The 26,402-nt window shown below is 42.3% G+C and overlaps 2 protein-coding genes across 10 annotated transcripts in view; both read right to left on the minus strand.

The window, feature by feature from the left end:
- Window positions 1–10,180, minus strand: part of NR2C1 (nuclear receptor subfamily 2 group C member 1) — a 46,774-nt gene extending 36,594 nt beyond the window's left edge. For 3 of the 9 annotated variants that reach the window (XM_042890309.1, XM_042890304.1, XM_042890307.1), the window contains exon 1: window positions 8,349–9,568. The gene's annotated coding sequence lies outside the window, so the exon portion shown is untranslated. Of the gene's footprint in view, window positions 1–156; window positions 2,299–8,348; window positions 9,574–10,098 lie in introns of those variants that run through there. The other 6 variants (XM_042890310.1, XM_042890308.1, XR_006182112.1 and 3 more) reach the window with 5 other exon arrangements.
- Window positions 10,181–12,961: 2,781 nt separating this feature from the next.
- FGD6 (FYVE, RhoGEF and PH domain containing 6) overlaps window positions 12,962–26,402 on the minus strand; it is a 67,769-nt gene continuing 54,328 nt past the window's right edge. The window contains exons 15-21 of the mRNA XM_042889792.1: window positions 23,903–24,005; window positions 23,244–23,390; window positions 22,074–22,176; window positions 20,389–20,516; window positions 19,611–19,739; window positions 18,155–18,303; window positions 12,962–16,101 (exon numbers count right to left, since the gene is read on the minus strand). Of these exons, the coding sequence (XP_042745726.1) occupies window positions 16,065–16,101; window positions 18,155–18,303; window positions 19,611–19,739; window positions 20,389–20,516; window positions 22,074–22,176; window positions 23,244–23,390; window positions 23,903–24,005 (796 nt within the window). The 3' untranslated portion in view covers window positions 12,962–16,064. The remainder of the gene's footprint in view (window positions 16,102–18,154; window positions 18,304–19,610; window positions 19,740–20,388; window positions 20,517–22,073; window positions 22,177–23,243; window positions 23,391–23,902; window positions 24,006–26,402) is intronic.

Below are 26,402 nucleotides of genomic sequence, written 5' to 3' on the forward strand. Positions count from 1 at the left end.
AGACCCCAAAGCCATAACCGATTTGCTCAAACTGAATGGTCAGATCACTGTTTATACTGAGTTTTCTGATGATTCCAAGGCTCAGCAGAAGTCCAGGGAAGCTGTAACACTGTGCAAGAACTGTGCTTTCATGGCTAATGTGCTCCATGGACTTACAAGCATCTCTCTCTGCTGTAGCAGGGATGGGCTCTGTAAGCAGAGCCCAGCAGCTGCTCCATTTCAGATCAGAGCCAACTCCAGATGCTCCAAAAGGGTCCCACAGACGCCAGAGCTGAGCCAAGAGCTACGCAGATATAAGGAAGGAAAAAACTGCTGCATCACAGCAGCTGGGAGAGAGGAGTGAGAAAATGTGAGAGAAGCAGCCCTGCAGCCATCAAGGTCAGCGCAGGAGGAGGACAGAATGTGCTCCAGGCATGGAGCAGAAGCTCCCTGCAGCACAGGAGAGGCCCATGGAGGAGCCGGGCATCCTCTTGCAGCCTACAGGTTCCACACAGAGCAGACCTCCACATGCAGCCACGGAGGAGCCCACGGTGCAGCAGCGGATGAGGCCTGGAGGAGCCATAGCACATGGGGAGCCCCAGCAGAAGCAGCCCCTGGATGAAGCTGTAGCCCATGGGCAGAAGCCTTTGGTGGGGCAGGAGGGCTGGGAGAGCTGCTGCTGATGGGGACCCATGTGGGGCAGTACCTAAAGGGTGGGCCCTGTGGTACAGAGCTGTGCCGGGGCAGTGCTTGGACAGCTGCAGCCTGCAGGAAGGCCACACAGGATCAGTTTGGGAAGGATGGAGGGATCCCACGTGGAGGAGGGGCAGAGAGAAACCATGGAGGAGCAGCAGAGACAAAGCATTACAGACTGACTGCAGCCCCGCTCCCAGCTCTCCTGTGCCACTGACAGGGCAGGGAAGTACCAGAGGTAGGGGAGGTGGTGTTTTCAGTCGGCTTTCAGTTCTCACTCTTCTAGTCTGTTTTGCTAGTGACAGTAACTAGTGACTGATGTCCCTGTCCTTACCTTAACACATGACATTGTTTCACATTTTCTCCCCGTCCTTCTGAGGAAGAGGAGTGTGAGAGCAGAATGATGGTGCTTACCTACCTACTGGTGTTAAATGACAACATCCACATACTCCGATAAAGAAGTTTTATTATTGAGATATGTATGTTCAGGTTGATATGTACTCGTGAGAGAAACTTCCATTAGTGTTACAGACTGTGTTTGAAGCTTGAAGGGGTTATCTGTATTCTGAAAAAGATGTCTTTGCTGTAACGAACTCTTTGAAAGGGTGATGGGAGTTCATACCAATTTCCTTTTGTGTACTGAGTTCCAAGAATTTGATGCATCTGATGAACAAAGATAATGATTTGTTGTGTGTATCTCTATCTGAACAGCAAACGTGAAGCACAGATTTTGTGTTTTCAGTCAAGCTGCCAAACACCAACAGCAAGACAAGGATTTGTACCAGCAAAATTCTGCACCTGTGCAACACTGTCTGTCCTTTTTGTGACAGAGATAAATTGTTGTGCATGTAGCCATTTTTACATTATTCAGCATTACCAAACAGAGCTAATAAAATATTGAAAGCATTCAGCACTCTCAAATCCAGAATTGGCCATAGGCTTCTTTCATTCTGGATGCTAGGAGCGTAACTGTACCATTTTACTCAGAGCACTGGAAGAGGTTCTCTGAAAGATATTCCCTGCCTTATCGTATTATTTTTGTAGGAATTCAAAATTAGAGAAAAAAAAGCAGGAAGGAAAAATTCATTGCTACAGGCATCAAGTAGAGTGGCTGGAAAGTTGTGCAGCTGGAAAGAATCTGGGGGTGCTGGTCAACAGCTGGCTGAACGTAAGCCAGCAGGGTGCCCAGGTGGCCAAGGCCAATGGCATCCCAGTTTGTATCAGAAATACAATCAGCTGATTGTATCTCTGTACTCTGTGCTGGAGAGGCTGCACCTTGAGTGCTGTGTTCAGTTTTGGGCCCCTCATTACAAGGACACCGAGGCACCAGAATGTGTCCAAAGAAGGGCAACAAAGCTGTGAGAGGTCTGGAGCACAGGCCTGATGGGGAGCAGCTGAGGGAAATGGGATGGTTCAGTCTGGAGAAGTGTAGGGTAGACTTAATTACCCTCTACAGTGACCTGAAAGGAGTTGCAGTGAGTGAGGTGAGGATCAGCCTCAACTCCCAGTCAACTAGTGATGGGACACAAGGCAACCGCCTCAGGTTGTGCCAAGGGAGATAAAGGTTGGATACTAGGAAAAGTTTCTTCTCTGAAACAGCAGCTGGGCACTGGCACAGGCTGCCCAGGGAGGTGGTGGTCATCATCCCTGGAGGTATTCAAGAATCACGTGGATGTGGCACTGAGGGACATGGTCAGTGGGCATGGTAAGGATGGGCTGACTGTGCAACTCGGTGATCTCAGAAGTCTTCTCCAATTTTAATGCCTGCGTTATTTTTGAACTTTCTTGATGAAACGAGCCCCTAAACAAAGCCAAGACCATTTAAAATTGATAAATGCTAGTATCTCCTTCTGGAGATCTTATTTTTTAAAGATGGTCACTTCTTAAGATTGATGTACATCAGGCCTGACCTATGAAGTTAGGCTGATGATGAGGATACAACCTTATTCTGGCTTTACATCAGCAGGTAGAGTACCTGCCGCACACAAGAACAACCTGCAACCTCCTTAGTAACCATCATCTCAGTCCCACTGCAGCTGTTTCCAACAAAGCATCAATTCAACTTAGAAGAAAGCAACCAGTCTAAAACACTTAGTACTCATAAGCAGAGACAGTATAGCTTGGAATGCCTCACTGAATTAACCCTCCCTCTCCTCACAAGTGCACATGTGGATGAGCATCTTCTGAATTCGCTGCTCAATAACCAAGCAGCAGCACATTTTTCTCAAGTTTGTCTTTACTGTTTGTGTTAGAACACCACACAGCCACCAATAACACTCAACAACTACTCAGCTGTACACTGGCCATCTCCATATTATAGCTGGGAGCTACGAGCACTGATTTTTTCAGGAGTTATGCTGATGCCCTTGCTTAGGAAGCAGTCCTTGAAGTAAAGAACAGAATCTTAATTTTGGCCTGAGGACAAGGAATTTCCATAGACTTTAAGAAAAAATGGTGCGACTTGCTGTCTCTGACATTTGCAAATGTCATACTCAACTACATCCTAAAATACAGGCTAATGAAAATTGGGTTCTTCCCTTGTTTACCTGATGTGACAGAAGTTAAGCTAAGATTCATATCAGTGCATAACCTCACGCCCTTGAAAACATCCTTCCTTTGTAATCAGCATGACTTCTAATTACAGCCTAATTTTGGCTGCCAAGGCTAAAAGCCCAACCATACCCTAGGGGCACCAGGTCCAGCACTACACACTGGGTGAGGGGAGGGGCTGCCCTGCTCAGCATGGAGCTGCATGAGGGAGGGTCAGGCAAGGTCCCTGACCACAGGGCACAGAACAGGCTCCCCCGGGCAGTGGGCACAGCCACAAGCTGTTGTTCAACAAGAGTTAGGACAGCTCTCTCAGACACAGGGCTTGAATTCCGGGTGATGTGGTGCAGAGCCAGGGCTGGACTCGCGATCCTTGTGGGCACCTTCCAACTCAGGATACACTATGATTTTACGATAATTCTTGCTTCTTTACATCAGACTTAGAATTCTTGCCCTCACTCTTCAGAGCCCTCTAGGTCTAAAAAGTGATCAGAAAATCTCTGCCCCATAACCATGTAGTCAATGACACCACTGTTGTCGCTTAAGCTCCCAAATGGTTCCCATTCATAGCTTTCTGCAGGTCTACAGTTAAGATCAGAAACACTCTTTGTAAAACCTCCATGAAACATTCCTTTAGTTTTTCTTAAAGGAGACACGTTGCCTAAGGAAAACTGACATTCAGACTGTCAACACGATTAGATCACTGCCTCACTCCAACTGCTCAATGCTTTCTCTTTGTACCTTAATGCTCCCAGTGTGTGTGATGATCTGTTTGCATAGTTTGTCATTAGTAGTAAATTTCCAAGGCCAGAAAAAACATTTTCTTCATACATAACCAAACACACAAAAGGCTGTTTTTCTATTAATGTAGGTACAGAGATAGACAACTATTAGCATCCATATTTGTAGTGATTAGATCTACTTTACATTTGTATCATCTTTGCATTTGCTTTCTAAACTATTTCTGCAGTGCTTGACAATATTATTTGCCATATAATTAAATAAAAAAACTTCCAAAAAAAAAAAGAAAAAAAACCTATGAAAGAGAAACCATCCCATGGGGAGGTCAAATCATATATCCATCAGTTTTCTTCTAAAACCTCAGTCCCTCAGCCCCGATTATTAGAAGCATCATCTAAAAGCAGACATTTTAACAGCAGACAGGCATCAGACCTCTGAGGCCCATAAATGAAATGCAACTTTAATCACTTTATGTGACTAAATACTAAAAAATATACATATATTAGTTTATGGTCCGTCAGATAATCATTCCACAGTGTCAGCTGAAGATTTTCATGAGCTTGCCTGAATTTCAACCACCACTCTTCTCTCCTTCTTCTTCTGCTTGTATGTGCTGGAGCTTTCCCAATATTTTATTCAAACTAACTTAGGAAATAATAATTTCAATGGTTTGCATTTGGCTTACTTCCACAGAAGTGGGTTAAGAAACACTCCCCTGAGAACTGCCAGCAGATGAGACAGCCCCTAATTCCTCTGCTGGTACAGCCATACCCAGGGAGACAGCAAGGGGTAACCCATACCCTTCTCCAGGGACAGAAGTTACAAGATCTTAACCATCTCAGTAGGAAGTTTCCTACTAATACTATGCCAAAATATTGTGTATTGTAGACTAAGAACTTCAAAAGCAATTGCAGAAAATGTCTGATGTTTGGACTTTCCACGATATTAATGGTAACATCAGTTGTTTCTCTATATTACATTGCACTGCTGGTATAATTGCTTTATTCTATAACATCTCAATTCTGATTTAACACCCTTTAGATGAATGAAAACAGACTGCATCAGTATGAAGACACAGTATGTGAACAGTCCCTCTGCCCTGGAGATCTGTAGGTTACTTAAAAAAAAAAAAAAAAAAAGTCAAACCTGACCCAAAATAAGTTTCACTACTGCAAAAACAATGCTTGTAGAACTTGAATAATTTAACATATTCTCTTGGCACTGTCTAGTTTGATTCTATATTTATCTTATTTATGCGCATAATATATAAACATTTACATATATAATGCATATGATTCCAGGAATGGCTCCATGCACGTATGGAATGTGTGTTAATACAGCTTTCTTCTAGATCAAACCCACCTGAGGAAGGTATGCCTGCAGAAGATTAGATGCACGTTTAAGTTAACAGAGAACACCACTGTGGTTGCTTTTGAGATACTGGCATGTTAACTGGTTGTGACCACAGAAGTTATTGTGAACTTTACTTTCTGGTCTTACATGAAGAAGTAGAAGAGCGGCAACGTGACATGAAAGGTTAGTATAATGAAAAGCTGGCTAGAAAATAATTCCCTCTTAGAAGAAATGAACTTAATCTCCTTCCATAGTCATATTACTTCAGCAATAAGAGATTTCAACAAATCTCGGTAAATGAACTAAGGATGTGCTATTTCGGTTCATGTCATCATATCTGGGGCTTACAGCTGATCCGTACCTTAAAATGAAAACTAATCCTCACTTCCATTCCCAAAGTCATCATATGATGATTAAGAATTTAGCATAACCAATGCTGAACTTGTTTCACAAAAACCCACACGCAGAATGCAAAGCACTCAGAAATCCCTCTGTGATTAACTGTAGAAGTCAGGAGGTTTGGTTACCTGTTTTAAACAGATTTCTTTACACTTCGGAACAGCATTCTGCAATGCTTTACAAATCATCAATTAAGCCAAGGAATCCAACACATCTGTCAGGCGTGCGACACTGCTCATTGTTTTCTATGTAGGAAGCTCAATGAACACAGAAACTAAACGAGCTATTCTTAGATTATCTTTCTAGAAGCCGTAACACTCAAGATGGTAGAACAGTTACAGACTCAAAGGAGTAGCAGCCTCTTTATCCCCGAGCTAAGGAATATTTATGTGACTCATGACACCCAGTCAGAGAGCGTTTATTGAATCTGCATGGCATCAAGATTTAGAACATACACATGTAAGAGACCAATAACCACAGGAAACGAGCAGCTAAACCTGCAGGCAAGGGAAGATGAGGCACTCACAAAGCGCAAAGGAATAATTACAAGGCACACTGCAATAGAGTAAAAGATGCACTGGCAGCCAAGCCTGTGTAATTCATTTAAAATCATTGCTCTCAAAGCTTTAAAACTGCTACGTTTAATTTTTCATGGAAGCAAAGCGTTACAGTGGGAGGAATGGTGAAGCAACAACCATGCAAACGTGACAAGACAGCAGTCATTCTCAGTTTGGGCCACCAAAGGGGATGGTCTCACAACTACCCTGTTGTGGAGCTCCTACTGTGTGTTTGGTTCAGCACAGCAGCCCCACAAGGCCTTGGAGCAGTATAGAGGAGGAGAGGCACAGGGGATTGTCTGCAAAATGAACCAGGTCACACAGGCACTGACTACTGGCCAAAGCCAGGTAAGGAGACAGACTCCTATTAACCAGGCCAAAATGTCCTGCATGTCTTCTGCCTTTGACTGCTTGAAGCTGGCAAAACTGTGCTGTTGAAAGAAGTAAAACAAGAACAATATGGTTCCCTAAACCAGAGCTGAAGCTACTAAACAAACCAGATCAGGAAGTTCACCTGGCTAAGCACTTCCTCCTCCACTCCTTTTCTCCTCTATTCTGGGTTACTTTTGGCCAGGTCAGTTCCTCTACCTGGCACACTGTACTAACACCTAGCAAGCGCAAACCCTGCTTTCCAAGCACAGGCAGGCACTACACCCACTGCAAACAACATGGCTGCAGCACCTCATCAAGTGGGACAGCCACATTGCAGCTGAGGGTCTTTTCTCCCTTCTGCACTCAACCTTGCAGCTGTGTAACAGTGAGGTAAGCTGAACTGAATTTACTCACCCTGCAGCAAGCAGCTACTAAGTGTGACTCAAAGAAAGCTGAAGACAACTCTTTTGGAAAAAGCCCATATTGTTGCAGCAGCTTGCACAATAAATATCAATCCTCTTATTTCAAAGGATATAAGGATATTTGTGTGCACATCCAGCTTTTTTTTTTTTCCTCCTTTATCAGCTTTGCAGTATCACAGGGTTTGGTTCTGTTAGCAGACCTTTAGGTTCCTGTAAGCATGTAAGTGAGGCACTCTGGAAAGGACATTCAGATAAAGTTGTCAGGACTAAAAGCTATACTCACATTGACACTTGCATTGTCCTACTAATATTTTGGAACAAACAAATTATCACAATAAATAAGAGTTTTCACACTACAAATTTACTCCCAAACAACCTTACCTTGCCTGGAACTAAATAACCACTAATTAAAGCTAATATGATAATACAAGAGGAAGTGGCTTCAGGTTTTTTTTTGTGTTTCATTTAATGTTAGGTTTTCTTTCATTTTTTTTCGTGTTCTTCAAGTTGCTGGTTCAGCTTCCTACAAAGGCAATGAAATATTTGACTTATCCCAGTCTGTCTTGCTATCAAGCTGGACAAAATTAACTCAGGTAAAATTCAACAGGCTTTCAGGGAAGGCCTGACCAAACAGTTACAACTAATTTAAGTTACCCTGCATTGATACAGATACATTAGACAATGATTTTCAGAAACACACTTCTTTTCAAAGTCTGTACTGCCACCTCATCAGATACACTGGACTCACTCCATCCTCACAATCTGCATGATTTGGAAGTGGAGAATAGTTCTTCAAAGAGAAATCCTTTGTTGCTTTGAGACTGTGGTTGGTACCACTCAGTGCACGCTCTGGAACCAAATGCTGATGTCTGAAGGGTAGGCTATGAACAAGATAAGGATTTGATTAACTGCACCTTCATAATTTTACCCATCATTTTTCAAACTGATAAAATTCTATTATGTGGCATCATATCTTACACCAACAATATGCATATATTACACCAACAAGTGAAAACTGCAACAAGCTTACTCATTTATCTAAGGGTTTATTTGGACTTTAGGAACTGTTTCACTTCCCCTGATGTTGCCGGCTGAGCTGCATGCCACAGCTGTGTGAGTAAAGAGCACATGCAGGCAGCTGTGCCAGTCTGCCTGCTGCCCCACAACCACATCATCCCACTCCACCTCCCTGAAGGGGAATGCTCCCATCCCCCTGCCACGAGGAAACAGGCACTCATGAGAGCTCCCTGACCCATTTCAACCAGAATAACACAGGTTAGCATACCAAAAGCCAGGACAGCTGCTGCAGCAGGGAAGGGACACATCCCCCACCAGATGTAGTGCTCGCAGCTGAAATCCGCCTGTCCAGAGAACAAACATGCAAGTTTAACTTCACTTTGCTCCACTCCTTATACATAGCTGAGCACCCTATTTTAAGCAAAGGGGATGGGTTTTTAGTTTTGGTTTCTTTCCACCAGAGATTTTCACCCAAACATTAGTTGTAGGTTAAGCATCTTAGTGCAGCTCCTTTCCTCCACAAGCCGGAAGAGAACTACAGCAACCTTCTTGGCTACCTAAACTTTAATTGCTCAACACAAAGAACACACAATAAAGCCAAATGAAAACTGTATCAGTATAGAGAACAAGCAAACTAATCTTGACAGTGTAAATATTTAGACTTCTCATTAGGGAAAAAAGTCTAGTGAGCACTGACTGGTATGACAGCTTTAAGTATGTTTTGTTTTGCACAGGAGCCCTTCCACAGCATGCTGCATTATCAGTCCCATCCTCTGCCAACCCATAATCCCCAATATTTCAATACAAAATATAGTTGAGAAATAAATCCCACTCAAAGTTAATTCCAGAGCTCACCCAGCCCAACCTGCTTCCTGCTAAAATAGACCCAACTTCACAGACACACACACGACCTTCAGGCTGCGCCCCAAGAATACAGGGAAAAAAGTTAAAGCTCCATAATTGATCTATTGGCCTCTCATGGAAAGGTTCCTCATCTGCTGCTGCAGAATGTGACAGGCTGAGCAAGCAGCACGCAGACACAGCACTGTGCAGAACCACAGCAGCCCAGGGCCGCGGGCCATCAGGTGACCGTGTGTCCCTCACATGAGCACAGCGTTGACCACCATCACGTGAGAACACCTGGTCCTGCCCAGGAGCAGGTCTGCAGTGCCTCTGGAGGAAGGGCTGCAGACAGCAGCAGTCCAACGCCTCACAGCTTACTGCTGCCCTCAAGAAAGCGTCCCCTCTGCTCTCTCGGACTGGCTCATCTCACGGCACAACCACCAGGGAGAGGCAAAATAATCATTATAGTTTCTTATAGGCAGGAAGCAGTGTTACATAAAGAACGGATCCAAAACCACAAAGCCCAGAAGGAAGATCCACCAGGTGATCGCAGCCTCCCCAGCGCAGTACAACGTTCTGCTCCTCCTTCCCAACGGATCTTTTTCTATCTTCTCACCACCCTGACCCCAAAGCCAAGGGCTCCCTCACGCCGCACCCTGCCGCATTAAGACCCACCCCACTCCCACAGGGGAACCGAGCGCAGCGGTCCCACCCGCAGGGAAGCCTCGCAGCGCAGCACGCTCAGCCCCGGCACACACCGCCCGTGCCCGGCGGCGGCTCTCCCCGCCCCCATCGCGGCCCGGACTCGCCCCCCACAAGATGGCTGCGCGCCGCCGGCGCTGGCGGCGGGAGGGGCCCATAGCGAGCGCTCGGCGGGTAGCGCCCGCCCGCCTGCCCGCCGCCTCTCCGCAGCTTCCTCGGCGCGGCGCGGAGCCGCAGGCAGCGGGAAGCCGTGACGGCGCGGCCCGGATGCGAGCGGCACAAGCGGTTCCTGTAGGTGAAAGGTCGGGGGGCGCGGGGCCGCCGCGGGACGGGGCGATGCCTGAGGCGGGCCGGGCCCCGCGCCGCGCCCCGCGGAGGAGGAGGAAGTGCGGCCGGACGGCAGCCAGGGAGGCGGGAGCGAGCACACGCAAGCGCGGCAAGACGAGCAGGGCCGCGGCCGGGACACGGCTCACCTGGCGGCTCGGCAGCAGCTCCGGCGCTTTATTTGTCGGCGGCGGCTCCGGCTCCGGGGGTCAGAGTTCGTGGCCCCGCCCCGCCCCGCCGCGGCGAATGCGCCTGCGCACGGCGAGTCTGGGAGGGGCGGGGGGCTCGGCCGGCCCCCAGCGGCCGGTAACGGCGGCCGGGGGGAGGGGCGGCCTTTGTTTGGCGGCGGGGCGTCGTGCTGCCGCGCGGGACGCGAAGACGGGCGTCCTCCGCGGGAACGAGGAAGGCGGCGGAGCTGCACGGAACGCGCGCTTTTGGTTGTGGCAGCTCAGGGGGCTCCTCGGCTGACGTGCTTCTGCTTGATGTGGTTTGAAACGGTTGCTGCGTGGTGAAGTAGCACTTCGCCGCACCGTGAATGGCCGTGGGATAGCATGGAGTGGAAGGGACTTTAAGGCACCCTCTAGTTTCAATTAGTGTAGGAGCTCAACCGGCAGCGTTAGTTAGAGCCATTCCCAGGCAGTGATGGCAGCCAAAAGCAGTTCAGTGTCGGGGCTGTTTGGGAAAGCAGCAGGCCCCTGACAGCACACAAGTGGTCTCCATGCCAGAGCAGGGCATCCCAGTGTGCCGAGGGAACAGCTTCATGCTGATGCCTCAGAACCATAGAATGGCTTGGGTTGGAAGATGGCTCACAGCTCAAGTTCCAGTCCTGCTGCTTCCGGGGAGCTGCCAGCCCTAGATCAAGCACTAGACCAGGTTGCTCAGCACCTCACCCAACCCGGCCTTAAACATCTCCAGGGAAGGGGCACTGACAGCCTCTCTGAGCAACCTGAGGCCAGCACCTCACCACTCTCAATGAAAATCTTTCCCAATCTAATCTACATCTCCTCTCCTTTCCTTTAAAACCATTCCCCTTGTCCTATCACAATCTACCCATGTTCATTTCCCTCATGTTTATAATCTCACTTTAAATACTGGAAGGCTGCAATGAGGTCTCCCTGCAGCCATCTCCAGGCTGGACAAGCCCAGCTCCTTCAGCCTGTCATCACTGGAGAGGTGCTCCAGCCCTCTGAGCATCTTTGTGGCCCTCCTCTGGACCCTTTCTAAAGCATCCCTCCTGTGCTGTGGCCTCCTGTGGGGCCATAGTCCTGGAAACAGTACTCGAGTGGGACCTCACGAAGGCAAAGCAGAGGGGGACGATCCCCTCCCTCCCCCTGCTGGCCATCCCTCTTCTGAGGCAGCCCAGGATACCGTTGGAATTCCAGGCTGCAAGCCCACACTGCTGGCTCATCTTTTTTCCATCTACCAGGACCCCTAAGTCCTCAGCAGAGCTGCTCTCAAGGATTTCTGCTCCCAGTTAGTATACATTCCTGGGATTACCTTGACACAAGTGCAAAACCTTGCTCTTCACTTTGTTGAGCTTCATTACATTCACATGGGCCCAACTTCTGAGTTTATCAAGGTTCCTCTGGATGGCATTCCTTTTTTCTGCTGTATCAACTGTATCATTCAGCTCAGTGCCATCAGCAAACTTGTCTCTACATTTTTTTGGACCAGAGTTATAAAAAAATACAAGCCATTTTTGTATTGACATTAATAAAATCATTCACTCTTGCCAGCTCCTTTACTGCTCCTCCTACCGTGGCCCCACAGCTGCAGCACATCTCACCACACCATCTCAAGATCACTGATTCAGTATTTACAAGCATCACATTTTGCTTATTGATCACACACATACCCAAAAGGCAAATGCAAATAGACATGATGAAAAAATTCTAAATTTGAGCAATTAACTGGCTCAGCATTTCCTGAAAGTGTGGAATGACAGAATACATATAGTGTATAATGCTCATCACTTCCCACACAAGCCTGATCTGCACACCCACTAATGAAGGAGCTTGCTGCAGATTTAACAAATAGTGAGGATTTTGCACCAAAGCTCATTTGGTACAAGTACTCTCATATTCTCCATAGAGAACTGCTCCCGTAACCAACGAGAAATGTTTTGACTTTTTTAGCAAGTGACCCAATTCATGCTTGCTCTGTATTACCAAGGCACGTCCACGGAGCTGTGTCAGCAAGGATTGTAAGACACATCCCTATTGAAAACGTGTAGAAGCAAAACTCTTCATGCTGTTACTGCAAGTTACCAAAAACTGCTTTCAGACTTCTGTCATGGAAGCACAAGGAGCAGCAGAACTAACTTGGCAGATAAATCACTCCCATACAGGCCCTGCTGAAGTCCTTATGCCAGCAGAAACTGTGCTTCAAGCATTCTCAAATAGAGTAGTTCAGACAGCTGAACTAGATTTTGTCGAAGGATTTATTAATGCAACACCCTTCATTTGACATTACATAGGTGCAACTCTCTTAATTCTTTAGGATGGTTGTTTTGTGGGATGCTTTCTTTGCCAGCAGTACATCTGTAACAATGTGTTGAAGAATTAATTCAAATAAACAAACTCAAATGTTATGGCCACATTGTGAATTCGTGAAGGTGAGGGCTTTCAGAGGGGCTGCGGAAGGGGTACTAGGAAGGAAAGAACTAAATAGCAAGAAGCAGCTAAGGAAAGACAGCAGGACACAAATATGGAAATAATATTCATAGTAAATATATTGTTTTTTTTTAACAAGTGCATGCAATGTCTTGGCTGACAGGAGCAAGCCCATTTAAGAGTACTGTGTCAGGCTGTCAGATCCAGCAGTGGGCTGTCAGTCTGTGCACACAACTTACCTTTCAGATTTTTTTCTGGTTCTAAGGGCAAAACATAGTACAGACTTCAATACAGATGTGCAAGATAATGACAGCCAATTTTGTTGCTTGGAAAGCTGTAAATAAATGAATTAGGTAACACAAAAACCTGAAAATATTTCAAAAACAAACAGAGACTCAGGTAATGTGATTTTGTTTATACAAAAATGATACATATACACAGGAATATTTACAACAACTTTGAGCTGTTTTCATTTACAAAATAAAGATTCTATTCTTTCATTTAGACAGCACAGTTTATGACTACTCCAAATAAAAACGTGTGTAGAGGGTACATACAAGGGATGGCAGTTACAGCAAACAAATGCATTGAATGTGTCTTTCCAAACATCTCTTTCCATTATGATGTAACATACATAATTTGGTTCTCAATTTTCACACACACAAGTTATCTAGTAACACGTGTTCCATGGTTGCTCAGCTATCCGTTTGTTTCAAGTCGTTTGGGGATAAAAGAAAGCTTTACATCAAAGATTTCTTAAAGACAATTCATTCTCATAGACCTTTCATTTACCCAAGAATAAAGGTTCTAGAATTAATCTCCAATGCTTGTGTTTGTCTCATTCTCTACCAACCAGTCTTAAATTATTAACTACGGATGTGTATAAGAAGAGGTAGGCAGGTGTTTAAAAACTGCTGGTCTTGTTCAGTGAATTTGCTGATGTCAGAGTGGAATCTAGAAGTGACACTACTTCTGATGGCAGTGAATGAGGATGGGAGGCAGGGTGGAGAAACAGACTAACAGTTTGAAAAGCAACTGTCTGAGAATGTTATGAAAAACCTATGTTGTGGGCTCTCCACATGATACAAAGCACAAGTGCTGGAGAAAGAGGAGAAATAAATATTCAAACATGCTCATAAAGACAATTCCATTTATTTCACACATAATTAGACCTCAATGTGTGCACTATGGTATTTAAGGCTCTGTTCAAATCTGTTTCTGTCACAGACAATTTGTCGAGTGATTAACTGTTTCTGGAAGAAGTCCTCTGACTTCTACGGAACTGCTGAACTGTTTTCTCACTGCACCTAAGTCATTGAGAGGTAGTTTGTTGCCACATGAGGCAGAACTCAGGCACCCTGCTCAGCCTGTGTTATGATTTATTGCTCTATTTCAGTTTTGCAGCAAGGAAATCAGTATTAGAACATAAATTAAATAAAACTTGCTTCTAGCCAAATTCCTTATTGTTTGCCATTTCATGGCTTTCCATATCTTAGTTGGTGTGCAGTCCATGTAAAAATATTAAGCAGCTCTTCCCCTGGATAACATCAACCAGAACAGCTACATCACATCTGTGTTACACTGGTATCAGATTTATTTCGGGTACGGTAAAACCCATGTCAGAAATCACCCTGAAGAGACATGCAGATAGCTTACTTGGCTTCAGGCACCCGCTGGTTTTGAAAGAAAGTAAAAGCCCTTTATATATAAAAAGAGAAGAAAATCCATTTATCGTATTTGCATAAAAAAGTGATTAAAGGCTTTGTTCCAGCTCCCACTGAATTTCAAACACTATCTGGTCAAATCTCTAACATTCACCAGAGAAGCCAAATCTACAGCCTTAAATCCCTGATTCAGAAACATACTCTACTGAAATGCCTGAAGTCAGTAAAATTCCTCATACACTTAAGCATTAGGTTTTGAAGCCCACAGTGAACTTAACAGAAGCTCTGGAAAACAAATCTCCCCAGAGCTGTGTGTTATTATCTTAGACCTGATCTTGAGGTATTTGAGGGCATGTGAATTTTGGTTCGCATTTTCATTCTTGACCTTTTTGTGATCACCACTGTTCTATCATCATTTTCTTTCCTTTGTGAGGCTTCAATACAGCTATCAACGTGGATTAAAACTATTAATTTGAAAGTTAATTGCTCTTAATCCTGCTTCCACAACTAGCTTGAGAGGACTACTGAACAGTGTTGCATACAGCATAATTAACTGGCTACATGTGCATTGCTTTTGACATAAAAATGGCTTCCTATCATGTGCTTTTCATAGTTCTAAGTTCCATTTATGCTGTTACAGTGTTCACAATTTTTAAAAAACTGAAGTAGAATAAATGCACCAAAATCATCAGCAAGTATTTTCCAATGAGGTATACTGACAATTTTCTTAAAGGAAGAAAAAAAAAACACCCAACCTGTGTTTTTAAAGTGTCAGACAGAACAAATCATAGTGTAAACAACAAGAATTTCAAATAATCACATACACTTCCATGCCATCTGCACTAAAAAAAAGCTGTGTTTTCTTGGTATGGCAATTCCAGTTTACACATAACATTTAAATAGACAATAGTTTAAGTTTTTGGGAGAAGGGCTGCATGCACGTGTTTAGTGTTCTCTGAACAATAGTTTAAAACAGTCTTTCCTACTGCATACAGAAGTCATTTGACACAGTTTTGAAACAAAAAATGCAAAAAAACCAGTTTTTTAGTTAAAAAAAATAAAATACTGCTTTAAATTACTAGTGGAAAAAAAAAAACATATCCTGAAATTGTTTGAATGTAACTCATTTAGTCTCTTTGGTATCTGTTGGACTGTAGAAGCTCTACTGCTTTATCTCTGTACTCGCTAAGTCTGTTTTAAAATAGTTTACCCTTTTCTCTGTTTTCATTTTTACAAATGTACTTTGTAATTGCTTCTGTGATACATAATTTGTGGTACTATTTTAATTGGCATGCAAGAGTTCAACTGCTCTTCAAGGAAAGGAAGTGCATTATCATACATTTCTCTTAAAGGAGTTTACGTAGCCAACAAAGATTCAAAATCTCTAAAATTCCCATTCTGATCTGCTCCTGCTACATTGCAAGCTGTGTATCAGCAACTGAAGGCCTATACACAAACCATGAGAAATTCCACAATTACAACAGATTTGCTGCTTTTGTTTTTTTTTTAAATAGAAGCACAAACTTCAAGGATATGTTGACCAACCACCTGCCATTCTGAAGACAAGGGCACTTTAGGCCTCAATGCAGACCTCACCAACAATTTTGACCATCAAAGTAAACACTGGAACTTAATAAATAACACATTTTTGTATCAACACAGAAATACACACAATTCTTTAAAAAAATATGACCTTACACTAAAAATGCAACAACTCCTAATGCTGACAAATATACAGTTTGGGGTAGGTTGACATGGAAGGATTCAATTTCTTGTAACAGTTTCTGTACTGTGGTTTGCCATCATGTTGGACATTTTGCTTTGGACTCGCTGACACTGCTATAGTACGGTGCCTTCTTGAAAAGCTTCTATCCACCTATTGGAAAACAGAACACTGTTAGGGAATTGCTGGTTAAACTGCAAATTACGCTGCCCACTCCCTGCAGACTGACACGTGTAGTATCACACCCCCATTTCCAGTTGTCCTGTTCGTGCAAATGCCAAAAATCCATCCAATGAATCCAAACATACGAATCTTGCTTAAAATGTATTAAGTATTCATACGAGGCCAGATTATACATATATGTGTATATATATATATATTTTTCCCCAGACTTAAGTTACATCAAAGAAAAAAGCAGGAAATGCTACAGTTGCATCAACTTCAATGTCTCTGGATACCCTTTTTAAAAAACAACAATACCCTTCTCTGATTTCATGGCAGCTATGGCCCAGGATAAATGAGGACACTACCAGAGTTGAGGCAGCTGTCTGCATAGCCCAGGCTCGCTGCTTTTGCTACTGGTACAAGGACATTAGTGAAGGACTGCTGGGGCTGAAAGAGGAAGCCACAGGGAACACTCACATTTAAGCCAACACTGATATCTCAAACCACTATCCCTGACTTCTTAGGGCTCACTGTATTTTTCACTGTCATTTGTTCATAAAAATAACTAAAACTCACAGGCATTTTCAGCATTGAGCGTTCTACTGGACTAAAAGTATTCAAAGCTCAGCAAAAGTAAACATCTTTTAAAGCTTACAAAAATACATCAGATGTTTCTTTGACCCTAAGAGGGAAAAACAATGTGCACTAATGAAAACAGGCCAACAGAGGGAGTTCTTTCAATTTTAATGCTATCAAAGCAGGATTTATCTTGCAAGTTCCATGTAAATCTATTAAGGATATTAGATACTTAGAGAAAGCTGGTGATTTAAGGTACTTAGCATTACTCCTAGCCTCAGTAAAAGCAGAACACACTCAATTCCAACTTTCTCTACTGATTACAAAAGCCACTGGCTGAACTGGAAAACACAGCTATTGGATGCCTCAGATTTTTTTTGTTTTGTTTCATGTAGTACACATGAGGACACATTTCTGTGTTTCCACTTAATGGAAACGAAACGCTGTAAAACAAATTTGCCCCCCAAAAGCTAACAAAGACTCTGTATACAGAGAAGTGTCATTAAGTATGATCCCTCCTGTTTAAAATTTTCCAATGTCACAGATGTTTTGTTTTTTAGAATGACCCTATTTACACAAAACACAAACATTCAAATGGCTGTAGGTAAAGTGTTAATAATGAACTAGTTAACCAATGAAATCTCTTTTGTTAATGTAAAATTCATTTGGGAAAACTTCACTGAAACCCTTCAAATAAATGTACTGCTTGCATGGTCACTTCTAGTTTACTCCATGATTCACACAGCAAATTGTGTTGGGTTTGGTTTATTTTTGCTGGTTAAGGACCACATTTCTAGGTTATTTTATATAAAATAAACACAAGGCATAAACTGATAAGTGTAACTCCAAATTCAGATATGGCAGCAGGACTTAAAGCTGTTTGTGTGAATGCTTTGAATTCAGACCTATCATTTGAGCATACTAAACATGCTCCTATGCTTGTGCACAGTTGCATACACACTTCAAGTTTCCATACCTTACTTTTTAGGCTTCCCTTTTTTTAGTGCATATATTCATATAAAATAACTCACACATATAGCTGGAAATGAAATGAAAACAGGGACAGGTCAGTTAGCTTTTAGAACACGTTCTGTGGATTTCTAGAAAGAAAACATTCAAGTTTCACTTGAGTGGATGTGGGAGAGAGATGATGGAATAGGCTATGAAAAAGAAAAGATTTTTTCCATTCTCCTACATTTACTCCTCTGCAGAGGACAGTCTGCTTCTTCGTTTAAAGAAAAACAGAAACAAAAACAAGTTTTTTTTCCCAATTCCACTTGGTTTGATTGTGTTTTCCAAAGCCTTAATGAAATAAAGACCTGAATTTAAGTTATTTGTATTAAAACTTTATTTATTCAATATGCACCTTCTGTAAATATGCTTAATCCATGAATATTAAGATTTATAATTTATGAAACATTATTCCTAGAAAAACTAACAGGAATGAATTCAAACAGTTTCTTACTTTTGAGCTGAATGAGGATCATCTGCTTTGAATATGTAAAATAAAGTGTTTTTGTGCAGTAAATGGAACACTCTAGACTCTGAGTTTTCATCTCTGACTTCACTGACTGTGAATCCCAGTAAAGGCTGGCTCTCTAGTGCTGCCACATCCTATTTGACAGGAGAAAAAAGTGAACAAGACAAAATTAGAGCAGGTAAGATATATTAAACAATGCATTTAGACTACATTCATGCAGTATACTATAGCAACAAATTATGCAGTAAGCAAGCTGTTAAAAATACTCATGCACAAAAGACTCTGCTTTTTCTTTTTTTAAATAATCTCCACGCACCCATCGAGGAACAGGAAAATAACAGATTGATAAAGACTTCAATGCTTCGCTTCTTTTTTTTTTTCTGATAACATCTGCCTTGTCTTTCACTGGGTAGTCTAACTATTCTGCCTTCTAAGGACCTCTTACATCAGAAGACCAACTCCTGTCTGGCAGCAGACAAACGTCTGTCTAGCCCAGTACTCACTCCAACAACCTTTCTAAGGTCTTAAGAGGGGCACAGGATGCTCGTAGTTGTATTGAATACACTAAGAGGAGGAGCTGTGGATGTAGATGATGCTCTCAGGTACTGAAGTCACACTCCAGATGGTTTTGATGGCTAAATGTATTCTACTTTCTGTTACTGAAAATTAAAAGGATGGAAAAAATAAATTGCTGAGTGCTTGAAAGTGAGGTGGCAATACTTTTAACAGATGCTTGATGTATTTTGCTCTTGAAAGCCGTAATCAAGCTATCACATGTGATAAAAAAAACCTAAAAATTAGATCCTCCAGCTCTACAATACGTTCATATATGTTGCAAAGCATTAAAAGTTGCATTAAAATCACAGTATCCTCAGTACATGCTGAGATTATTCTTCACTGCAGAAAGATTAAACATCCTAAATAAACAAGGAAACACCATTCGACAAGACGCCATTTCTTATTTTCTACTGCAGCACCATATATCAAATAGTAATTCACAGATTCCTGGCTGTGGTACACAATTTGAGGAGAAATCAAGAGATTTAGTTTGCTCATTTTCCAAGCATTCAAAGTACCTTATGAAACTGTAAAACAATATATTTCCAGATGCTTTTATCACATTGGCTTTGCCACCATACTTGAGCGATGCATCTAAAACTGACGCCCCTCATTTATTCAGCTGACTCAGAATGTACCTACAGCTGCAATGGTGTGCAGTGCAGAGGTACTCACAGCTACAGTCTGGAGTCAGAAACATCATGGCTGTATTTATATTATAGTACCAAGCTCACCAAACCACTTCCAAATACAGTATTGCAATCTGATCAGTTACTATGAGGTGATCTAACTCTACAGCTTGTTTCTAGATCATAAAAACAAGCAGATGTGACAAATATGGTATTATCATTGACCATTTGATTTCTTGTATGTCGTCTCTTACCTCACTAGCAGCATATGTGTACAGCACCTTATTTTTTATAACAAACCATAGGTGCTTCCATGGTTTCTTACTGCCCTTAGATCTGTGTAAGTAGCCACTCATTGTAGAGTCTTCTGTATTTGCTGAAACCTGAAATGAAAAGAACCCCAAGAGTATGTATGTGTTTATCCAGGTTCTTGCTGTACAGCCTTTTTTAATAACAGACCTCCAGAACTCAGTTCTGTCAAAGACAGAAATTTTCACCTCAAGTTAGCACTGATAATTAACACAGATGGCTGAAAGAAAAACTCATTTGTCTGCCACTTTCTATCCAGCCTGGAAGAGAAACTAAGTCACTAAGAATTTCATTGTATGCGGCAGGACAGGAGAGGGCTCAAACACTGAGGCCCACGTACATCTGGAGAACACACATTCCTGTGTAAGAAGGCAAAATTACTTCCTTCTGTTCCCAAGACCTCCAGTGTAGGCAGGCAGAGTTGAGCTCTATCTTTTCTAACTGTAAATCAGCAGATGAGTTGGTGTGGGAGATCCTTGAAACACAGGGAAACAAGAAGCAAGTCACAATTCCAGACTGTATGAATCCCAGTCTCATAGGCTCCTAACGCAGTTTATACACTGCTCCACAGTTCAGAGTCCTGCCTGTGTAAAACTGAGGCCCAAACCATTGTTACAGACGAATTGTGACTTTTGATTCTAAAGAGGACAGCTAAAATATGGAATTATTTTTTCACTGTTAAAATTGATGATATAATTATAATTTGGTCAATAAAGCACTTACTTCTTTGAGGGCTGCAGGAATTTTTTTCTGCTTTCTTCCAGAGGGAATACTATGTAATACTGTAGACAAGGCACTTGATGGAGATTTATGGTTGACTGGGGATCCAGTCTTAGGAGAGCACTGGTTATCTGAAATGCATAGGATGAACACATTGCTTTCATGTCACAGATGACTAAACAGAGGCAATGATTCCTGGACTTTTTACTAGAAAGCAGCTGGCATTTTTACTCTGATTACAGTGTTTCAAATGTAAGAGCTGATCACACTAAAATCAGTGTTAACTTTTTCAGTATTATCATCACCACTGTGAGCTACAATCCCCAAAGTCACATTCAAGATAAATAATTAAAAAAAAAAAAAAAAACCATAGGAAATTTTAAACCAAACAGATTGGTCTTGTTTGTTGCCAAAGTACGATTCACTGATGCAAAACTGCTTTACCTACATACAGAACGAAAATTCAAGTCTTAAAAACCACACCAAATTTTCACAAACGTCCTTTGCAGCTCAGACTGTTTCATCTCTGTTCCCCAACTCTGTCTTCCAGTTCTCTCCATTTGATATCTTCTCTGCTTTTTGCAGCACGGATGCTGCAGGGTTTCTCTTCCAGCATTATGCCACTACATGCACACAAGCTTCTAGATTGTTCCCATCTCCAGAGTATCCGCTGTATTTTTCTCCACTGCACTACACAGTTCCTTCACTTATTTTGGAGGACTTCTGCAACACTTCACTCCTATAAAACTATTTTTCTGGGGCTACATACCACTAGTTTCCAGCCCAGCCTGAAGGAGGAGGGCTGTCCTAAGCTTCACTGACTCCCTTTCTTGAGATGTCCCTAAACCAGGTGAGGCCCTTCATGAGCACAGAAGGAAAGTAATTGGATTGCCAGCTGTACTGCACCTGCTCTGCAGCTTTTTCCAGCTAAAAGCAACTGCAGTTGCCTGCAGCATAGCAGCCCCTACTGTCCAATATGCAGACCTGCATCCAACCCTGGCAATCCATCTACCCTAACTTCACTGACTCCCATGGCCACTCTGAGAGATGTGGATCCTGCTTCCTAAATCCCCATGACAACTGCCTCTCCCAGCATGCTACAAGCTTTGGTGTGATTATTTCACTGGGGCATCACTTATTTCCTCTGATACCCTACAGAGCTACTGTCAACTTGGAGCTTCTGCCAGAGTAATGGGTAGTGAACAATTTCAGTCCCTGCCTGTCCCTCATTTGTGTGTCCTATACTGTAATCTTTGGTCAGAATTCAGAGCAAGGCTTGTGAAACAGGACTGGATCCCCACCTCACCCAGAATTTCAGCTATCTCAGCAGCTTCAATGGTAAAAATGTAGTCTAGAGGCATACAAGTTACAGAGGATAGAAGTACATCCAAACTCACTGAGGGGAGGTCATGGTAAGTTGTAAGGACTTCAGTGTACACTTCTATCCTGTCATAAATGAAAAGTAATGTAACACAAGTTACCTCAGAAAGAAAGGATGAATAAATGTATTGCAAATTCACTTCCTAGCTTACTCCACAGAAATGTGTTTGGGCTCCTGTCATCTGAGCTGCTTATAGCTCTCCAGACACTAGCAGAACTAGGCATTTGAACACAGCTGTAATGATGAGGCACACAAGATGATAGTAAAGAGCAGGGAGATAAGACAGTTTTGTGCACATTTTCTTTACCTTGTTTTTGTAGCTCTCTGAAGCAATGATCACATACTCTTGCTGGCTGGTTTTTCATATAGTCTAAACCATGTTTATTTGATGAACAAGCTTGACAGACAATCTGGAAACAAACAGAACCATGACTGCACATGATATGAACCTGTAAGTCAACAAATGCTCAAAGATATTTACTTCAGTACTGATAAGAACTGAACCTCAAACAGGCACTATTTTACACTGAAAATGGTTTAAGACCTTGGCTGGTCCCTATGTTCAATATATTGCCCTTCTCTCCTCTAAATACTAAAAAAAATTAACTCAATTACATAAGTTAATCATAGAATCATCTGAGTTGAAAGGGACTTTTGAAGGTCATCTAGTCCAACTCCCCTATTGTGAACAGGGACACCTACAGCTGATCAGGTTGCACAGGGCCCCATCCAGCCTGACATTGAATGTTGCCAGGGATGAGGCATCCACCACCTCCCTAGGCAATCTGATCCAGTGCTCATCAGAAAAACCTTTTTTCTTATATCTAATCTAAATCTCTCCTCTTTTAGTTTTAAACCATTTCCCCTTGTCCTATCACAACAGATCCTGCTAAAGAGTCTGTCCTTCTTTCTTACAGCCCCCTAATAAGCCATTGTTAATAATTAATGAAAAGTGAATTAAGCTTACAGCATTACTAAACCATTATATGCAGAAAAATTTTAAAAGAATAACCAAAGTAGACATTGCTCCCTTGAAACTTTACCACAGATGTCTCAACTGCACTGAGTCCATATTCACATTTGGTTAACACAAGAAAATAAACATTCTCTAGATATATCTGCATTTCATACCAATTAAATGTAGGATAAATTTGGTACTAACTTTAGAAAACATTTTTTTTCTTAGCCTACAAATTAGTGAGGAAGATACTTTGAACATTTTAGCTAACATTCTTGGTTTGTACTGTGCAATTGCAGAAGCAGGAGACAAACATAAATACTATCCCAAAATGGAAACTAAGAAACATGTACCAGATTTATTGATCTGTCTCAACCTTGTTCTCTACACTAAACAAGCTGGTTTTGATCCATACAATTGTTCCCACAACAGTTGCTGCAGTGCAATCAGGCTCTGCCTGTACTTAACACACAGGAACCCAAATAACTTAAAGAAAAGCTATTGAGAAAATTGTCCAACCTTTCCACACGCCCTGCAGTGATGCCTTCTCCATGTCAATGTGAACTCACTTGTACAGATCATACACATAGTGGCTCTAGTATCAGGAATCCAGATAGGAGCCTTTGATCCTAGTGGGCTAGTTTCTTCCTGCTTCTCAGTATCTGCCTAAGAGAACATAGGCAGAACACATACATTCAGTGGTGAAAAATAACACAAGTACTTACCAGTAATCATAGGTTATCTCTCTTAATGTTGGAAAGCCTTCTCTTATAAATTGCCATGGCCTTAACGTTACCTACCATCTCACTAGTGACCACTGTAATGCGAGCTTAAAGACAGAGTGGTATTTCATTTGTTCAAAAAGGCTGTGTGACTGCCGAGCTTTACCAGCCTATTTATATCAACAGCTGCTATGTTTTAAAATATTTCCCAGTTATCTTTCTGTTTTCAGGGTTACAGAGGGAACTGAGAAGGCTGGTTTGGGTTTTTTGGAAGTAGGTAATTTTAAATTTCTGAACTAGATAGTGTTATGAAACATCATTCTGTTCTGTCATCACCTATTATCAATTCATGTTCTGTTATTTATCATGGGAAGCCTCCTGCTTCTCTAGAAAGCTGCAAATAAACTTTTTATTTAAAAAGGAAACAAAATGGGCTACAATAATAGTGTGATATACCTCTTCAAGACTTTTGCTAGGATTAAACGTGATTCTCTTTTTTGTGTAGTCTTCAATTGACCTGGAGATAGCTTCTAACCATTCATCTCTTTCTGTAGCAGAACTGTTGGGTTAAAAAAAAAAATCAATTTATTAACATTTAAAACTAAGAAATGAGTGCTGTTTAGAATTCTGTTACCTTTACTACACATTGATTTAATTCTCTTGCAGTTTCCAGTCTCCAGTTCCTATGAACTATAGGAAATATAGGAACTATAAACTAGTATTACTTTTATATATATTATATATATTAATATATTTAAGCCAACTGCACGGTGCCAGTTATTTGTGTTAATAATGAAAAATGATCCCCGGTCTGTTGTTATAATGTGGATTCCTTTCCTCCTTTTCTTCCTCCCATGATAGCCTATGATTGCTTCAAGGTTTGTACATCCTTTCTTCCTCCTCTTCCTCCATGTACCCATGAACTGCTTGAGTACCACTGGTGTAAATGGAGCTCCCAGAACACAGGCACAGGTTTTTCAACTTAAGAAGGAATCTGAAATGTCAGCAAGTATTTCAAGTATTTTCCCCCCCTTCCATCCCATGGTGCAGTCTGTTATACCCTGTGAAACCCCAAACTTTTTCCCCAAAAATGTAGTTTTTTTCTCCAGTCCTGTGCTGCTGATTCTTTACTCCTATAAAGTCTTCATAGAAGAATTAAGCCACTTTAATATTTTTTTTTTTTTCTCCAAAATTTTCCATTGAATTAGTCAGCCTACAGAGAGTAACATCCTCTGTCTGATGACCAAAGTGCAGCTTACCTTTCAGCCATGAGGACTTACCTTCTCCCTTGTGCCAGAACGCACGTACACATGGCTACACAGTGGGATCTAAATGCAGTAAATTGGACTGGGAAACCAATTCAAACGGAAGCAAGCTCTTCCTCAAGATCAATTTACTGCCTGGGCTCATCAGACCACTGAGCAATTGCCTGGGCCAGCACAAAGGAGTGGGAGCCAGGGGGAGGAGGATGCAGTCTGGCAGTGGAAGAGCAGGGCTGCTTGTTTAAGATGCAACACCAGCTTACAAAGGGCTTCTGACATTTAAACCAGAAGTGTCTACCAACCACGTATCTTATTCCTCACTTCTTAAATAGCATCACATATCTATATCTATCTCTTTTTTTTTTTAAGCAAGAAATTGAACATGAGGCACACAAAAAAGGAGAGTTAGGGAAGAGGAAAGCAAATATTTGGATGTGACATTAATTATTATTATTTAATGCCTGTTGTAGCTGAATTTGAATGCTTTGATTCTTTATATTTTGAGTTGAGGTTTTGACCTGCATGAAACTGGGTACTATATAGTTTCACAGGACAAATCTCATAAGGCAATGCAGGAGAAGCCTGCAAGGCACAGGGGAAAACATGATTGAGTGCACACATCGACAAAATCAGAACAAAAGGAGAGGAAATAAGATAGAAGCAAGGGCAAAGCAATGTGTTATTGGCTGCCTTAATATCTCACAATCCGGGTAGAACATTTTGTTCAGTGTATTTACCCTTACTTCCTCATTTGCTAAGAAGGATGTAGCATTAGCTACATAACATTCTTAATTCCAAACAATTCCTCTGGCTTTTTCAAAATCTGGTTACATTATTTATGTTCTTAAAGCTATATTAAATAAAGCTGGTTCAAGCGTTGCAGATTAAGCATCCTGCAGCCATGTGTGGAGCGTTACAGATGGGGTTTCATGGCTTAGGTCCTAACCTTTTCCTTGGGAGCATGCACTCAGTAGGCCTGCTGGCACCAGGCCTTTAGGGCTGTTTACAGTTCTCTAAAACTTGAGAGCAAAGGTGGTTTCATTAGGAACCAGGCTGATGTCACAGCAGCAGCACAACAGGCAGTGCTCCTGCCGTCCCTCTCAGCCGCACAGCACCGCCACCTCCTTGGCAGCAGTGGTTGCATCCTTCCTAAAGCTGCCTTGTCCACTAAAATTACAGAGTTTTCTTATTTTCACCCATCTCTTTAAAACCTTAGCTAATAAAACAGCAGAACACTTAAACAGACTGCAGAGTCCCAACCATTGCTGTTTCTGGCAGCCATGAGTGAGCACACGTTGCAGCTGCTCCACGCAGCCAAGCTATGAGGGGTCCTAGGAGGACACCCCTGTTGTTTCCAGGCTCAGGGCCCTCAGGCTCCTCTCACAGTTGCACCAGTCCTGCATGAGCTGCCTTTTGGTCAGGAGAGGACCCAGCTCAGGCTGCCTGCTCTGGCAGGGAGAGGCAGGGCCAGCTGGCCTTGTAGCATGCAAGCTGGTCTGTTGTTTTCAGGACCTACACTTTACTTCTGCACTGTACTGTATCATGTAGATATTCTTGTTGTTTTTTCTGTTTTTGTTTTATTTTTTGTTTTTATTATGAGATTTCTAGTACTGTGCTGCACTGTAACATGTAAAATAATCCACGTTCCTACAGACAACCTGAGAAAGCTGAAACCTCGACCCAGACTAGAAAAA

The sequence above is a fragment of the Lagopus leucura genome, unplaced genomic scaffold (genome assembly GCF_019238085.1).
Source record: "Lagopus leucura isolate 7727_CA_CO unplaced genomic scaffold, USGS_WTPT01 Super-Scaffold_100159, whole genome shotgun sequence".
Taxonomy (NCBI): domain Eukaryota; kingdom Metazoa; phylum Chordata; class Aves; order Galliformes; family Phasianidae; genus Lagopus; species Lagopus leucura.